General features: G+C 39.7%; 1 protein-coding gene across 8 annotated transcripts in view; it reads right to left on the reverse strand.

Annotated features, from left to right (window-relative positions):
* Nucleotides 1-18,525, reverse strand: part of CHD8 (chromodomain helicase DNA binding protein 8) — a 56,961-nt gene that overhangs the window by 8,377 nt on the left and 30,059 nt on the right. For 7 of the 8 annotated variants that reach the window (XM_082619405.1, XM_082619402.1, XM_082619398.1 and 4 more), the window contains exons 10-28: nucleotides 14,854-14,937; nucleotides 12,088-12,225; nucleotides 10,685-10,806; nucleotides 10,295-10,538; nucleotides 9,137-9,313; nucleotides 7,993-8,136; nucleotides 7,478-7,733; nucleotides 6,687-6,897; nucleotides 6,239-6,434; nucleotides 5,372-5,539; nucleotides 4,999-5,178; nucleotides 4,732-4,842; nucleotides 4,190-4,386; nucleotides 3,740-3,939; nucleotides 3,479-3,659; nucleotides 3,301-3,390; nucleotides 2,737-2,840; nucleotides 1,101-1,230; nucleotides 78-153 (exon numbers count right to left, since the gene is read on the reverse strand). In XM_082619405.1, coding sequence (XP_082475531.1) covers nucleotides 78-153; nucleotides 1,101-1,230; nucleotides 2,737-2,840; nucleotides 3,301-3,390; nucleotides 3,479-3,659; nucleotides 3,740-3,939; nucleotides 4,190-4,386; nucleotides 4,732-4,842; nucleotides 4,999-5,178; nucleotides 5,372-5,539; nucleotides 6,239-6,434; nucleotides 6,687-6,897; nucleotides 7,478-7,733; nucleotides 7,993-8,136; nucleotides 9,137-9,313; nucleotides 10,295-10,538; nucleotides 10,685-10,806; nucleotides 12,088-12,225; nucleotides 14,854-14,937 — 3,009 coding nt within the window. The remainder of the gene's footprint in view (nucleotides 1-77; nucleotides 154-1,100; nucleotides 1,231-2,736; nucleotides 2,841-3,300; nucleotides 3,391-3,478; nucleotides 3,660-3,739; nucleotides 3,940-4,189; nucleotides 4,387-4,731; nucleotides 4,843-4,998; nucleotides 5,179-5,371; nucleotides 5,540-6,238; nucleotides 6,435-6,686; nucleotides 6,898-7,477; nucleotides 7,734-7,992; nucleotides 8,137-9,136; nucleotides 9,314-10,294; nucleotides 10,539-10,684; nucleotides 10,807-12,087; nucleotides 12,226-14,853; nucleotides 14,938-18,525) is intronic. The other variant, XM_082619401.1, reaches the window with a different exon arrangement.

The raw sequence follows: 18,525 nt of genomic DNA on the forward strand, positions 1-18,525 counted from the left end.
TATACTACATGATTCAGGGAATAGGAGAACACTATTTAGTAATAGAGAAAAGCTGGACTCAAATGAGAATTCCTCACCTCATCATCTTGATCCTTTGGGGGACCCTGGAGTGGTTTATATTCAGGATCTTCACAATCTTTATCAAAGTCAACCCTAAAATCATCCAGAGGCATGAGAAAATGACAAAGTTCAGTTCTAAATTGTTTGACTTTAAAAGAAACACTTTGACCAGCACAATTCCTTTCTCTCACTAGCTCTTTTTATTGTTTAACCCATTTTCCCCCTCCTTCCCAACTAGTATTTATTTTTATTATTTCATTTGAATGGTCTATGCTTGCTTTGTTTATTTTTACTATTGACACTTTGCTCTACTGAGCAGAAGGATGATATAATAAATGATTTGCAATAAATAAACAATCCAATTCCCTTTGAGGGTCCTATACTAGGCAAACTGAGGTTGTGATCATCAAAGAGAAATCTCTCAATCACAAAGGACTGGGAGGGTGTATTCATGAACGAAGCCAACTATTTCACATGCCCCTCAGGTCTCCACGTGAGAAGTTTTGTTAAACTCACTGGCACCCAAACCAGGGCAACAATGCCCTACCTGGTGGCTCAGTATTAGCATGGCAACTCATCATCGAGGCATGTATCCAGGCAGAGTAACACCTTTATGTGTCAGCCGCCACTGGGAGATAAACCAGGGCTAAAATTTCCTGAGGCTCTATCATATAAGTCGCATGGGATTGCTGCATGACTACTACCTTTCAAGAGAACCAGTTATCCTCTCAGCTACTACAGCTGTACAGAAAAGCGTTGCAAAGAAAACTGAATAGAACGTCAAATAAGCCATTTGGGAATAACATTAATTTTCACCCTTAGTTGCATCATACTGCAATGTATGGTCTTAGGCCAGTTTATGGAGACCTTTCTGCTGGTCTCACTATTTGTTAAGAGTTTATCATTCATGAGTATAACCACCACTAAGAATCCGAATGGGTTCAGTCAAGGCTAGAGTTATGTTATCTCTTAGTACAAGCAACAAATACCCTTCATAGGGTGGACATAGAGCTTTAAGAGAACTAAACACTAATGCTTACCCTTCCACTATGTCAGAAAAATTATCCAACACTCGATGTTCTGCTGCAATGGCTTTGTCATCTGGTCGGCCAGCCTTTTCCAGGAAGCACAAGGCTGGGTCTGCCCTCATAGTATTATATTTTTCATAGCCTAGAAGAAAAAGAGCCATAATTTGAAGAAAATCAGAGATTCATTTTGCCTTTAAGTAAGCTAGCTTCGTATGATGCTGGAATAACAATGTGGGCTACTTTGGTATCATAATGCAAAATATAGTGAAAATTTTAACTTGGATAGCTCTTGGGTTATAGTACGATATTTAACATTTCTACAGCTATTTCGAGTCACAAAGAGTTTTATCACTAGTTACTGAAAACAGGAATTTAATCGGTGTTTATAGAGAATGGTGATAGATTTACTTAGCCATTTAACAGGTAGTATTTTATCATCATTCTTACTATCAATACATAAGTGAGGAAATTTTAAAAGTTTAAATGATTTAGAACTAGGTCACACATTTTCAAATAAAGGATAAGAGATCTGCACCTGCAAACAAACAGGCACTCTGAATGTTTGATGAATGATGAACACACTTCAGGATGTTTGGACTCTTCTAAAGCCTCTGTGTCTTTTTTTTTTTTTTTTTTTTTTTAAAGAAGATGTTGGGGGTAGGAGTTTTTTTATTAATTAATTTATTTATTTTTGCTGTGTTGTGTCTTCGTTTCTGTGCGAGGGCTTTCTCTAGTTGTGGCAAGCGGGGGCCACTCTTCATCGCGGTGCGCGGGCCTCTCACTATCGCGGCCTCTTGTTGCGGAGCACAGGCTCCAGATGCGCAGGCTCAGTAGTCGTGGCTCACGGGCCTAGTTGCTCCGCGGCATGTGGGATCCTCCCAGACCAGGGCTCGAACCCGTGTCCCCTGCATTAGCAGGCAGATTCTCAACCACTGCCCCACCAGGGAAGCCCCGCCTCTGTGTCTTACAAGTAAATCTAAGACTACAAATGCTCACAGTTTTTCCTATCCAATTAAACATGTCAAAAACATTAATTAAGTGCCACTACTTTTATTTTATAGAAGTAAACATGAAAGTATATTAAAAAAGAAATGATATTCCAATTCACTAAGTCACTAGGCTGGAAGTTAGCACTTACTGCTTTTAATGCCTGGAATTTGTTATTAGGCAACACTGAAAAGGAAGTTTTCTCCCTTTTTATATTCTATTTTTGTTTTACTCAAGCATGGTTGTTCACATCTACATGAGAATAACTGCTGAATATTTAGACAAATAAGATGTTATACAAGAAGAACACTTTCAGCAAGCCACAGGAAAGTGATACAAATTAAACATGGTTATTATTAACAAGAGTGGACATGCATTATTTCCCCGGATTGTGGAAGCTTAACTTAGATACCACTACATACAGATTGGTAACAGTCATTAGAGAACAAATGGGAGACTCCCTACCTTGGGATTTAACTATCCATCTGGTCTTTCTTAAACATTTATTCATAGGAACTAATGAAGGAGGGTATTCATGAGGGTATTTCAGGACTAGTTTCCCATTCAAACATAATTATTGGTCATGAGCATTTTGCTAAATATCCCATCTGTGGACATAAATCTACAATGGGAAAAGAACAGACTAAAAGCAGATACCTACCATGCTTAAAGACTCCAATGAGCAGGGACTTATCAGCCTCACTGTCCCACCATGTTGTTGGAACCTCCAGCTGATCCACTACTGGGAACCATATGTCAATCTCACTAAAGGTATAAGAGGCAGAGTCAGCATAGCAATGCAGGAAATTAAAGTAGACAATCCTTGGGAAGGTTATTACAGGTATCTTCTTTTATCTATTAATTTAAATGGTCATACATCTGCCTATTTCCTTCCACTGGTATCAAGAACAGCTGTCCCTCAGTATCCACAGGGGATTGGTTCCAGGAGTCCCCCCAGATACCAAAATCCATGGATGTTCAAGCTCCTTATATAAAATGGTGTCGTCCAATGAATACAGTTGGCCCTTCATATCCATTGATCCAACTAACCATGGATCAAAAGGATGCAAAACCCATGGATACAAAAGGCCGACTGTACAGGACTGAAGACCTGATATACAGATCTTAATTATCAGGTATCCCAAAAATAGTTTAGAATGAAATAAGTACACCAATCTTTTCTGGAATAAGCCATGGCATAAAGAAAAATACAGCATAACTTTACCTGGCAATAGCACCCCCTAACACCTTCTCTGCCTGGTCTCCAATAACTTCCTGTCTCAGATAGTATAGCATTCGTACCCGCAACAGGACCCTAGAAGGGATAGAGAAAGAACTGGCTCAATAATAGTGTAGAAAGCTTGAGGTGGAAAATGCTTTAGTATGTTAAATTCCATCCTTACTTGTTACACTGATGTTTCAAGTGCTTCTTGTAACTCTCATCTTGGAACAGAGTATCAGGGTTATATTTCCGGATCCAATCTGCCTTATGGATATCAAAAGTGCTTTGTGACTTTACTTTTTTCCCCTTGCGTCCACGGGGCACAGGGATAGACAGACCTGGGAAAGGAGATACATCGAAGACTTGGATTGAGAAAAACCCTTGGACCTGAAGAGGATTAGGTAACCTATAAAAAGATGAAAAGCAAAAACTTGATAATCACCTGAATGATTCTGCAATTCTTTTGTCTTGCCATTTTCAGCAGGGCTAATCAAGTCCCAGATGAAGCCTTTGATATTTTCATCCCCACGATAGTGTAAAAGACAGTACACAAGGATGGCCCGGCAAATTGTTTCCACATCTCTTTCAGTCATCCGTCGTTTGAAGCGTCCATGAGACAGAATATCTCGCCACCGTCCCCAACTAAAAAAAAAAACCAAAAAAAGAAATTATATTGATATTTACCTGGGGACTCTAATTCAATGATATTCCCCAGTCCCTCAGAATCGCATTTCCCAAAAGGTGGGAGACAAAAAGATCTTGGAAAAACATGGTAACAGAATAAAGTTTTTCCCATTATCCCCACTTCGACCATAGCTTCCAATCTGAAAAGCAAACTAGGTGTCTATCAGGATGGAGAGGAAGTACCTCTGATGGCAAGGTGGGTTCTTACCCATATACCAGGAGGTGCTTTTCCACCCGAAAGCAGTCAGTGCGCCCATAGGTATGATGACGGTCATGTCGGCGAGAGCGTGGCCGCTCATCATCTTCACTTTCCAAATCAGAGAATTCCACTAAGTCATCATCTTTCAGAGTGCTGAAGTGGCGGGTCTGTTTTCGTACTCTAGGTGTGTCAATCACCAAGTTATTCTATGCAGAGAACAAAAGGAGAAGTAACTCTCTTCATGATATGATCATGGGAAAGGAATTAAAGACAATCAGATTGAAATAGCCTTGGATGTAACATTTGTAAATACTCAAAGAGAGATTCTTTATTGGACGTGCAAAATAATCTACTGGTACTCAGGAAGTGAAATTAAGTGGTAGTTATCTAAGTAGTTTTCTGGGGCCTCCTGTGTAGAAAGATTTTATAATGGCCCTTGTATATACTATTATAAGCCAAGGTCAGCACTGAAGAATCAGAGCAGCTATAAAGACTCCAGAAAGTAATGTGTTTTCTGCAATACTTCCTCCCTAAAGGAGAAGGAAGCTCACCTTGCTATTGAGTAGATCCATGTCCAGGTCAGCCTTTTTGGCCCACTTTTGCCAAAAGTTGGGGTCATCCAGAGAAATATCAGTCCTATTTTCAGAAGCCACAAAGCTTGCCTAGTGAGGAACAAAGAAACAGTAAAGTTGACTATACCACTTTTTTGAACAATGGGAAACCAGTATATTTAAAAACATTTAAAAAATACATTCAATTCTAGAGAGCCCTGTCTCTCTCTCTCTGCTTCTTCAGCCGCTGGCACCGACAGAACATACCTTGGCAAACGTAGAACCCTTTCCTTCAGATTCAATGGTGATGGTAGTGGTTCGTCTTAACAAGATCTGGTCAATGTCCTCTTCACAAAACTTGGAGCCCTCATCATCTTCCTCCATTATGGCTGCATATGCTCCTTTCCGTAAGAGATCTTCAATCTCCTTCTTGGAGAACTGCTGGATCTACAAAATCCAATAGAAAGGTGAAAAAACTACAAGAGAATATTATCTAACCATATCATGACATTTTATTATATTTTAAGAAACAATAATTGAGAACCCAAACGAGAGGTCAGGTTCCTATGCAAAAATAGCTTTTGTGTCCCTCCATCATTATGACCTGTTACAAGTATAGCTAGAGATTAAGAAGACTCACTCCAGTAATGTTGCCATCCCGACCACTCATGGACTGAAGCACAGCTTTATCCAATCCCAACTTGAGGCTAGCCTTATCAAACATCTCTCTCTCGTAAGAATTACGAGTGATGAGACGGTACACCTTCACAGCTTTACTCTGCCCAATTCGATGACACCGTGCTTGGGCCTGGTGGAAGGAAGGGCAAAGATAACATAACATTAGAGGGACTTCCCTGGTGGTCCAGTGGTTAAGAATGGGTCCGATCCCTGGTTGGGGAACTAAGATCCCACATGCCACAGGGCAACTAAGCCCGTGCGCCACAACTAGAGAGAAGCCCACACACCTCTACAAAGATCCCGCGTGCTGCAACTAAGATCCCGCGTGCCACAACTAAGACCTGATGCAGCCAAATAAATAAAATAAATTAATTAATTTTAAAAAACAAAAAATATAACATTGGGGGGGGTGGGGGGAGAAGGATTCAAAATACCAATTTCCATCTATAAAGCAGCCATGAAATCAACTCAAAATCAAAAATCAACTACAAGATGAAATTATTGCCCCATCATCTAGACCAGGGGTCAGCAAATCCTAGTCACCTGTTTCTGTAAATAAAGTTTTTGTTGAAACACAGCTCTACCCATTTATTTACATGTTGTCTATAGCTGCTTTTGTGGTACAAGAGCAGAGGTGAGTAGTTACAACAGAGGCTGTCTGATTTACAAAGCCTAAAATATTTACTATCTGGCCCTTTACAGAACAAGTTTGGTAACCTAACTAACACTTCTGTACTCTCTAAAAGACAAGACTTTCTAAGAGGTCCTGATCCTGCTGCAAAACCTCCCAGGTTAGGTGATTAGTCCCTAAGACAATGATTTCCTTTACCTGCAGGTCATTTTGCGGATTCCAATCTGAATCAAAGATGATGCAAGTATCAGCAGCTGTGAGATTAATTCCAAGTCCACCAGCCCGGGTGCATAGCAAAAAGACAAATCGGTCTGAGTCAGGCTTGCTGAAGCGGTCAATAGCAGCCTGCCGAAGGTTGCCTCTAACTCGCCCATCGATACGCTCATACAAGTACCTGTATGGGAATCACAGGAAAGAAAGTTTAATCAGCTAAGCAGAAAAAGAGAACAAAAAAGCAGACTGGGATTAATATCAGTACCTCTATATCTCTAGTTCACCAAAAACTTTATCAGAAAGTGGAGAGTGAGAGTCTTAAACACTTCTCTTATCCCAGTCCTGGTCAACTTTAATTAACCCAGGCCCTCCTACTCTTTGCAGCTTTATGAGTATATAGTAAACAAAATGTGAAGAATGACTCTTTTCTTACCTCCTCTGGATTAGATAATCCTCTAGAATATCTAGGCAGCGTACCATCTGGGAGAAGATCAGAACCTTATGGCCACCAGCTTTAAGTTTCGGAAGTAACTTGTCAATAAGAACCAATTTGCCAGCTGAACGAACCATTGCCTGCAAGTGGAAGTCATGAGGTATGATATGGCAAGCTTCTCGAAATTCTGTTAGGATTTTTTCTTCTGCACCTGCCAAAAGAAAAATCAAACCTGATGGTGAGATCCAGAAAAACATACTAAGGCTGCAGTTTATTTAACTGAGACAAGGAAGCAAAGGAAAAAGAGTAATCTGACTTGATATCAATGTTTCTCACACACAGAATTTCAGCACCCCCAAAATCCTAAGTCATCCTCAATTTTATTCATACAAAATATTCCATGTAAGTCAGGCTTAAGAACTGGGTAAAATATATGTAAGTATGTGGACAAGGACCAGAATAGTACATGCAAACCACTATTACCACCCTACTGGCATCCAAAACACAAACAGCAAAAGGGAGTACCAGTGAAGACAGAACAGAATGACTTGAGTTCTTATTCATGAAATTCTAAACAGCAAATCCTTTTTAACTTTGGAGATTATGCAGGATCAAAGGGGTAGAAAGAACTACAGGAAGACGTTCCACATGAGAATTGTTTTAAAAGGAGAAATCTCCTCTATTCCCAAATTAGGATGGATCAGTCAATGCATACATTGTTCCCGAGGAATATCACTTACAAAGTAAACAAGGTACACAGAAATGTAGGTATTTTCCAGGAATTCCCTCACCATTGATGAGATATGGGTGGTTGCAGCATTTGCGCAACTCCATCATTGTATTGAGTAGATTAGGCATGTTAGTATGACCTGCCCCTTTGGAAAGAAAGGAAAAATTCTTCTCCAAAATAGCCCGATAGTATTTCTTCTGAATGTTGGTCAGCTCTACTTCAATAATGGTTTCCTGCTTAGGTGCCAGGTTTTTTTCAACATCCTCTTTGAGTCTTCTCAGCATCATTGGCTTGAGAATGGCCTGTAGCTTTTGAACCTGTGCCCAATACAGAGAAAAAAGAAATCACTAACATGAGGACAAACATTCTCACATTAGGTGGAAACATGGAGAAATACAGTGAGAGTCTTCCAGTATCTGAGAAAAGTAGACGTTGGACAATGCCACAAATGACGTAGGCACAAGGTTACATACAAGTTCAGAACAGCCCGTGATATCTAAGACAGTAAATATCTGCCTAGTACAAACTTTACCTTTTTTTGTCCTGGGTTAGTACCACATTAGACAGACTTCCTACCTGTTCCTCTGTCTTGAGATCCCCAAAGTCCTTGAGGAACTCTGATTCTGACGGAAACTGTGAAGGTTCCAAGAAATGAAGCAGGCTAAACAGTTCCTCCACAGTATTTTGCAATGGTGTTCCTGTGAGTAGCACTTTGTGCTCCTAGAAATGGAGAACACAGAAGAATGATAAAACTCAGAAGGACTTCTGGGGTTTCCTACCAAGTATATAACTTTAGCTTTCATTTCTTTAACTGTAAAATTATGGGAATGGACCAGACTACTCTCTTAACTTTTCTTTTACTTGCTCCCTCTTTTGATAAACAAAATATTCAAGAAAACCCTTGATGTTATTTAACATATTAATTTATCTTAAATAGTATAAACCAATAAAGAAATATTCAGAATACATTTTTTCCAATTAAATATGCCTCTCCACACTCAACTCCCCACAGACATCCTAACATGTCCCCCTCTGAAGGATGTACCTGTGCTGGATTAAATATGGCCAATAATTTTCGGTAGTTCCTCCTATCAAGGTTCACCCCTTGAACATGGGCTTGCCTTGTAACTTGCTCTGACAAAGAGAATGTAGCAGAAGTGATATCATGTGAGTTTCAGAGCCTATGCCTCAAAGGCCTTGCAGCTTCCACCTTTACCCTCTTGGAACACTGCCCTGACTCTATCATGTACAGAAGCAAAGTCTGGCCCACAGCGGGTGATGGGCCTTGTGGTAGATGACCCAGCCAACAACCAGCACCAATTGTCAGCTACAGCTGCACTACTGACTCCAGGCAAGACCACCAAAAGAATGGGCTCACCAAGCCCAGCCTAAGTTGCTGAGCTAGAGAATCATGAAAAACATAGTTGTTTTAAGCCACTAAGTTTTTGGATATTTTGTTATGCAGCAATAGTTAACTAATGTAATACCCAACCTCTCCACCCAGTTGAGAACCATTAGCCTACAATCACCTACCAACTCTAAAATTTATATGAATTTTATGACTTTCAGGTTACCATTCCCACAGGCCATACCCACCACCCAATACCAAGACTCTGATTCTTTTCTTCTCTGCTAAATTAAGGGTATATTAATTCCACAGGGAATTAGGGTTTCTTTAATTCCAGGTGTTTCTGCCCACAAGTCAGTGAGAAGAACTCACCAGGTCCATGTGCTTGAGACTATCAAGCAGCTTGCAATTACGGTTCTTTAGTCGATGGGCTTCATCAATGATGACACAACGCCATTCAATCTCACGAAGCTCGGGACAGTCTGACAAAATCATCTCAAAAGTGGTGATCAGGGCATCAAACTTGTATGCACCCGGGATGAGGCGCCCCTAAGCATGAAGGTAATAAAGTCAGAAAAGGCCTAAAATGTACCTAAAGGAGATGCTCTTCCAAATCACACATCCGTTTTTTATATTCAGGCAGACTTAATAGGAAATACCAACTGCACCACCACCCACCTCTGCCACTGTTCATCTTCCTGATAAACAGTTGCCAAATCACTGAATCTAAGATATGCTGCCTCCTCAGCACACTCAGCTTCTTGGGAAAATGACAGACCTCACTGAATGAAGCTGGACATTTTTGCCTCTGCTGCATGCCTACCTCATGTATTTCAGCCCTACATCTTCTGTTGGTAAACACTAAAATCCACAAATGTTGAGTGCTGCTGAAACATACAAGATAAAGCTAAAAGTGAAATAGCTAATGTAGTATGTGATAATATTGGTTACTACCTAAAAATGGACAGAAGAATCCAATTATCTTAGCAAAATTAAGAGCAACAAAATACGACTTGAATAAATTTGGTTTGGTAGAAATAAAAACCACAGGAAACTAATGGTAGGAAAAAAAGTCTCATAAAATTCAATGTTAAGAAAAGATGAATGGTTCAAATCTTTACTTGCAAACTTACATAGCAAAAAGCACTGATCTTGATGAAAATTTCAGTAAACTTTAAAAAAAAAGAAAGGACATGGCTTACGTTCACCACCATATGGATCAAGGAAGTAATAAAGTAGCAAAATGGATTTCATTCTGGAAAATTCTTTCTTGATGAAAACATCAATGCTGATAAAACTCTATTTTAAATATATGTATTCATAAATAAAGTCAGAATTTCCACTGGATTAAAATGTCCATTGGATAAAAAGAGCAAAGTCAAAAAAATGCCCTGCACAATCTAAACAAAAATTTTGCCTTAAATCACAGAGAGTCTCAGTAAAGGTCTTTGATTCATATAAAAGCCTCTAAAATACCAGGTACCTTGGCCTACTCTCTAAACCATAATATTTGTATTACATACAACTCACCCGTGAATCTTTGCAGTACATTTCATACTGCTGAATCATCTGCCGGCTGGCCAGACTGCCATGGTACACAATAGTGTTCATCTCTGTCCACGTGTTGAATTCTCTCTCCCAGTTAGTAATTGTGGACAGTGGGGCAATGACCAGGAAGGGGCCATGGATGCCCACATTATATACCTCTTGTAAGAAGGCAATGGACTGAATGGTTTTGCCCAATCCCATCTCATCAGCCAGGATGCAATTCTGCCTGCAGATTCATCACGGAAAAAGAAAAGCAAGTCAAAAGAGACCATCTTTTTAAAAAAGTACTTAAAAAGAAACTGTTTCGACAGAAAATAAATAAAAATAATCTCAGACTAAGCTTCTATGTTATGGTCCTACTCTTTTCTTTACCTGTTATACCAATTAAAGAGCAGCCAATTGACCCCTTCCAACTGATATTCCCTTAATTGGTTTCTGTTTTTATACTCATGTGACAACTCCAACTTCTTCCAGGCACTTGCTTGTGGACGATTCTAAAAAATAGGAAATATGAATAAATGGCGTGGAGACACTAACGAAATAAGGTAAACTTACTAGGTAGTTCTAATAGTTGAAGTCAATTCAAAAACATTAACATGTTAAATATATTCAAACTCATGAGTCCATAATGACACTTTTTAAAAAAAAGAGGAAGAAGGAAAGAGAAAAAACCCACTGATCACTTTTGGAGTGTGCTAAGGAAGTACTCCATTATTTTGAAACTGGGAAATAAAAGACAAGGTAAATAAATAAAGCATTTATCCTCCATTCCTATACCACCTGTACCTTAGGGTAACCAAATCGTAGGTGAAATGTATTTCTTTTTAAAGAAGATTCTGTCTAATAAATGAAGAAATGATAGAATCACCATTTAAAACTCCTTAAAGAATGGATCTCAACAATGAACAAAAATGGCTGATAATATCACAAAAGACAATCTATCAGAACCATCTATAAAGTGGATTTAGTGGTCTCCCTCCCCAACCTGATGCAGCCTCTAGAACAGTGATATCTAATGGAACTGTCTACAATGATAGAAAATGTTTTATATCTGCCTTTAGCCACATGTGACTACTGAGCATCTGAAATGTGGCTAGTGGCTACTGTATTGGACAGAACAGCTATAAAAAGTTCTAATAGACATTACTGCTCTACATCTAACTATTTATGTGAAATATAAGGGACAGAAAAGGTACCAAGGGGAATGTAACTGGCAAACTGACTATGGAAAACCCTAGAGAACAATCACCTGGTTTCTTCAAGAGAACATTGCAAAGGAGGGAGAGGAGATCAAGGGGAAACTATAATTAAGAAAGATATATATGAGATATATATTAACTAATAGCAATATATAGACCTTACTTAGAATTTAATTCAAACAATTTAACAAAAGTTAGAAGATAATCAGGAAAATATAGTGATTGCTTACTTGATGATATTTAGGGATGGTTAAATTTTTTCAAGTGTGACAATGGTACTATTTATCTTTTAGACATAAACACTGAAATGTTACACATAAAATGAAGGAATCTGAGATTTATTTTAAAATAATCTGGGAAAAGGGGAAATGACTAGGTAGAGAAATATGTGAAATAAGATTGGCTATGTGTTCACTGTTAAAGTTGGGTGACGGGTACATTATACTACTTCTTCAACTTTTATATATGTTTGAAAATTTCCATAATAAAAAGCTAAAACAACAACATAAACTCCATACGAAGAAAATTAAATCACTGACTATATGGACTTTACACTCTAAATGCAGATGTACTTACCACCCTTTTGAGTTCTGGGTGCCTTGACTGGATCCGTTTAAATTCTCGAATCTTGCCCTCATCAACATCCTCTTTTAGCTCCCATGTACTATCCTCATAGGGCAGAGAGCACCATTTTACCAAGTAGTAAATTACAGGCTAAGAGAGAAAAAGCCAAAGCCTTAATGAAACAATTCTGTGTTCTTTGCCGTGATTAAAAGATAAGAATTTGACTAAAGGATCAGATCACAACCTACGGCCATACCACCCTGAACGCGCCCGATCTCGTCTGATCTCGGAAGAATCAGATCACAAAGTGTCAATATCTAAAAAAGTGCCAGAAAAGTCAGGCTGAAAACACCAGCCAGAGGCTCACCTGCTGATGCACTGTACTATTTATGGCTCTGATCCTGTTTCCAGACAATTTATCAGAATCTGAAAGTGAAATTTCTACCCAGCACTATCTAGAACACTAAGCACTGAAACATTAGGCTCATCAAGCAGATTAAACAAACAAAAAAAATCCTATAGTGTTGGATTAGATTGAAATTGAATTGTTGAACTGAATTAATTATTGTTAATTATTGAATTAAAAGATATGGTAGCCCTGTTTCATACTATCCTCCTGGCACCAAATTTGATACAATAGAAGCCAGGCTACTGTAGAAGCGAAGAACAGGTTAAATCCATAGGAGCAGAGCAGGACTGAAATCACTGGGCTTCTGAGCTCCTGGAGCTCTCAGCGCAGATGCTGTTTCAAAGAGTGGCCATATGGTGGTAAAGAGACCTTCTTGAGAGCCCCAGGAAGCTAGGAGATAACTGCAAGAGATATCCCTGAAGAGAGGTAAGAGTGAAGAGGAAGGGGAAATGCTGAAGCTCCAACTATGGTGCTATGCTCTATGTAGGCATTCTAGTGCAAGGGATGGGGCAGTGACCAGTGGTAATATGGCTCCTATTCTCACTACTCAAGATGACTGATCACTGACTGGACTGCATTTCCATATTTGGCTTATATGAATCGAGAAGAATTAGACTGGGCCTAGTGTAATCACCAGGAAATCTCTAATTATCAACTCATAGAATACCCCTTAAAACAGCCAGCAAGAAGTATGAAGATATGTGTCTCAATAGAGACATAGATCAAGGAATACCTAGAATTAATGTAATTTCTCTTCGACCTTTTTCTTTACTGTAGTGACTCAGGTCACTTTCTACATAAAGACATTTGTCCACGTCACATATTTCCAGCACCCTTACTCTTCCAAGGACTTTAATATTTATTATAATATTTATTTCCACTATTGGGTAATGTAATAAGGATGACAAACTCATTTTGGAGAGGAGGGGGAAATGGGCAAACAGAACGTTTTTATCCAATACTGGGAACATAAATTACAGTACCAGGGTACTAAAACACTTTCATCTGTCATACTGGTCCCAATACATTCCAGAGGAGCCTAATCAAAGTCCAATTACTTTTGGAAGATGAAGTGATAGAGAGCATAAGATTTTCAAGGCTGGGAAGGCTGAGATCCTGAAAGCGATGAGAATAATTTAACAGTAGCTAACCTGCCCTGACTAGTAACTGGTCCATTCCACTCTCACCTCCCACAAATGAACAATAAGCAGTAATTCCCACCCTTAACCCCAAAAGCAGAAGATATGTTTTCTAAGGCATTCTTGTTAGGATTTAAAGACACTGAATTGTAACGGGCCTTGGACATCTAAGGTTCTATCTGAGAAATGCTGAAGGCTTATAAAATAAACTGGGAATTTTACAGAGGGAAGACTTTGACTCTTAGGTCCTGTACGGATGATATATGGGAGCAAGTCATTTAGCTTGTGAGTGAGCCCAGCCCACCATCCAGCACTGATGTCTTAACAAGGCTCTGCTGTTAAGGCCCTACTACCCACTCTGTAAGCAGTGACTGTCTGAAGTGATAACAACTTGATGAAATGTGGCCCTGCAAAGTTAAACCAACAACTATGACTTGAAGTGAGAAGAGTTCTAACAAAAAGGTGGTTCATGGCCTAAGTAAATTTAAATAAGAGAGCAATGCTGAATTCACTGGTGGCTTAGATCTATATAACTCTTATTTGGAAAATGAAAAAAAGTGATTAATGAAAACATATCACCTAGTGTTTTAGCATATCTAAAATCAGCTACCCAATCTAAGAAAGCTTTAGTGCTGTGGTTCCCAAATCAAACTATGCATGAGAAACCCTTGGAGAACCAACTTAAAAATACAAATCTCTGGATCCCACCCTAGATGTACTGAATCTGAACCTGTGGGAATAGGACCTCACATCTGTTTAAAGGTACTGATTCAGATGCAGTGTATCTGTTTTAGTGACAAATGAAAATGCATTTAACTGATGCTAAGTACAGGAAATAAATAATTCTCAACAACATGAAGAAAGCTATGAGTCTATGCAAGTATTTTTATATTCACAAATTTGGAGATTCGTAAAGTATCCCTTTCTCCATCCCCACCTCTCACCCCCAACTGAAGGTCAAGGGTCTCCCATATAAAATCTGTGAGAAAATGAGACCAAGGTAAATGAGTCCTTGTAAAACAGCTCCCAGATATTTGAAAATCTTTCCTTTTAGCCTCTCTCTGTACTCCTTTACCTTCCCAGTATCATTCTAAGTATCTCTCAGAAAAATTCAAAAGTACCTTTTCAGTACAAGGAATTTTTTAGCCATATCTGAAAAATAACGGATGGGCAAGCAGACAGGCAGAAATCTTTAAGAGGCCTTTCATGTTCCTCCACGCCCCAACTCACCTCCCCATTGTCCTTGTCAATGCTGTGAGACTCATCCAATATCCTATCCACCTCTACATAGTCTGGGTTGAAGGGCTCTTCGTCCTAGAGGAATTATGAAACCAAACAGTAAGACCAAAAGATCACTGTCCAGGAAACCCACTCCTCCATGCAACCTTTAGCTGATAACCCTACTTCAAAATTTATTAAGAGAAAAGAAGGGAGTTCCCCATTTTCATAATATCACATCCTACACACTTACCTGTATTTGCATCTATCCTCTTGCCTGTTACCAGATAAAGTGTCACCACTCCCTAACAGAGGCCATTCTCTCCATATATGCTTTAGATTCCATTCCTTCTTGCCTTCTTAGGAATCTCTCTCTACTGGAGCATTTCCATAACATACAACCATGCTCGACTATTTCTCATCTTTTCTTTAATTAATTAGTTTATTTTGGCTGTGCTGGGTCTTTGTTGCAGTGCGTGGGCTCTTCATTGTGGCACAGTCTTCTCTAGTTGTGGCGCACGGGCTCTCTAGTTGAGGCACGCAGGCTCTCTAGTTGCGGTGCGTGGGCTCTAGAGAGCATGGGCTCAGTAGTTGCGGTGTGCGGGCTTAGTTGCAGTATGTGGGATCTTAGTTCCTCAACCAGGGAACTTCACGTCTTAAAGACCTCCCTGACTCTACATCCCGCTCCAACTATTCTTCTGTTCTGCTTCATACCCAAACTTTTCCAAGAGTTTTAAACACACAGTACCTCCATTTCATCACTTCCTTCACTTACTTGTCCACCCATTCCACTCTTCTTTCTTCTTCCATCGCACAATGAAACTACTCTTGTCGAGGTTATTAATGATCTCCAAATTGCCAAATATAATGGAAATATTTCTGTACTCACCTTCATTTACCTATACAAAGTATTCAACAATTCATTATTCTCTCCCCAAAGCACTCTCTTCCCTAGGCTTTCCTGAGACACGATATTCTCTTCGGTAGCCTTTATTTTGGTTTCACTTTTTGTTTTGGCCAATTCTCAGTCACCTTCACTAGCTCTTTTGTTCCTAAGTCACTGGTATCCAACTTTGGGTGGTATCCCAAGATAAATAACCCAAGGCTCCAAAGAAAGATCTCAAAGAAACCTTAAGGAAAAAACTCTTTCTTTCTTAAGACACTTTCCCCCTGATTTTTGTGACATATCTTTTTCCTAATCTTTCTCCTACCACTCTGGCAAACAGTACCTTCTTCACCTGGTCCTCTAAATTTGTGAGAATTGCTTAAGGATTGGCTCTGGGCTTACATCCATTGTCTTATAGAAAGAAATTTTTAAAAGTACAGAACTATTAGAAAGTACAGAACTTTCCCCAGGGTGACTCTATTCATTATTAAGGCTTTAATAATTATGTATACGCTGATACATTCCAAAGTTAAATTGCAGCCTAAAAAATCCTGATTTGTATACCTATCTCTTTGATAGAAATGTGTTACAGAATTTTAAGCTTAACATAGTCTAAACTAAAATCTTGATTTTCCCCAAATCAGTTCTTCTAAAATCTTCCATTCTTTAATAAATGACTCTACCTCAAGCCATTTGCTCAGACCAGAGCAAATTTGCTCAGGCTATCTATATAAGCCATAGCACCAAATCCTGTCAATTCTACTTTAAAGTAAACTCAAATCTATCCATTCTCTCTAACCACTGAAAGCACTCTGCTATAAGCCTTAATTTCTCATCTAGAAAACTTCAACAGCCTCCTTACTGCTCATCCTACTTTCACGCTTACTCTTCTCCAATCCATTCTCCAAAGTCTAGATGATCTTTTATTTTTTTAAATAAATTTTATTTATTTATTTATTTATGGCTGTGTTGGGTCTTCGTTGCTGTGCACAGTCTTTCTCTAGTTGTGGCAAGCAGGGGCTACTCTTTGTTGCAGTGCACAGGCTTCTTTCTCATTGCGGTGGCTTCTCTTGCTGCAGGGCGCGGGCTCTAGAGCGCAGGCTCAGTAGTTGTAGTGCATGGGCTTTGTTGCTCTGCAGCATGTGGGATCGTCCCAGACCAGGACTTGAACCCGTGTCCCCTGTGTTGGCGGGGGGGATTCTTAACCACTGCACCACCAGGGAAACCCTAGATGATCTTTTTTTTTTTGTGTGGTATGCGGGCCTCTCACTGTTGTGGCCTCTCCCGTTGTGGAGCATAGGCTCCGGACGCACAGGCTCAGTGGCCATGGCTCATGGGCCCAGCCGCTCCGCGGCATGTGGGATCTTCCCGGACCGGGGCACGAACCCGTGTCCCCTGCATCGGCAGGCGGACTTTCAACCACTGCACCACCAGGGAAGCCCCCTAGATGATCTTTTAAAAATGAAAATTGGATGTGCTTTGACCTGTTTTAAATAGTCCAGTGGTTTCCCCCTTTGCACTTAGAATAAAAACAAAACTAAAAGGTCTATAAGCACCTGCTTGCCTAAATTTCTGATCTCATTTCAGGCCACTCACTCTCTATCGTACATCAATCCCACTGTCCTTTCAGTTCCTCATCCTGTCTCAGGGCTTTCATATATTGCTATTTCCCATGCCAGGGATACTATTTACATGTGTTCATGGTCTTGCTAACTCATTCATAACTCAATTCTCAGTGAAGTCTTCACTGATTATCCAAAGTAGGCATTTTTTTCTTAGGTCTTCCTGTGCTCTTTCTTTCCTGGCATTTACCACAATTTGAATTATTTTTAAATCTCTCTCTCTCCCCATTAGACAGTGAGCTACATGAGAACACAGACCATGTGTGATTTGTTTACCATAGTGACTAGCACATACTACACAATGAATAAATGAATAATTGATTTGGTTAAATGGCCTACCTATAAAGGCAAAACTGACTGGCATACACGTCAGTTAGCAGAGCTTGGCTCAAGGGTCACAAATTATATATCTAATACCAACTGGAATGGGATTAGTTTCATCATACATTTCACAAATTAGGTTTTAAAAGAACACAGACCAAAAAACAAACCCCACGATGCAATTATTATTTTCATATAAAAAGAAATTATAAAACCTACATAGCCCTACTTGCCCTCTCCAAGTGATGTGGAAAATAACTCATTTATTGGCAAACCTGGTGATATAGCTTTTTCAGATGTATTTGGCCACAGCTGGGTTTTTTTGCTGAAGCTGTACATTATTCCTTCTTTCACTCTTTCTTACTAGCTCCTCTTTAGGTTTATTTTTTTTAATAAATTTATTTATTTATTTATTTATTTTGGCTGCATTGGGTCTTTGTTGCTGCATGCGGGCTTTCTCTAGCTGTGGCGAGCAGGGGCTACTCTTTGTTGCGGTGCGCGGGCTTCTCACTACAGTGGCTTCTCTTGTTGCAGAGCAGGGGCTCTAGGGGCGCGGGCTTCAGTAGTTGTGGCACGCGGGCTCAGCAGTTGTGGCACGTGGGCTCTAGAGCGCAGGTTCAGTAGTTGTGGCACACGGGCTTAGTCGCTCCACAGCATGTGGGATCTTCCCGGACCAGGGTTCAAACCCATGTCCCCTGCACTGGCAGGTGGATTCTTAACCACTGTGCCACCAGGGAAGTCGTCCTTTTTAGGTCTTAAGAAGCTTTGAGAAAGAATTCTTCTTCTCAAGGCACTCAGTAATGAAAAATCCCATTTTGGGAAAGGTATATGTATACAAAGCTTTCAAAGCAAAAT

The sequence above is a fragment of the Mesoplodon mirus genome, assembly GCF_964341445.2.
Source record: "Mesoplodon mirus genome assembly, chromosome: 4".
Lineage (NCBI taxonomy): Eukaryota > Metazoa > Chordata > Mammalia > Artiodactyla > Ziphiidae > Mesoplodon > Mesoplodon mirus.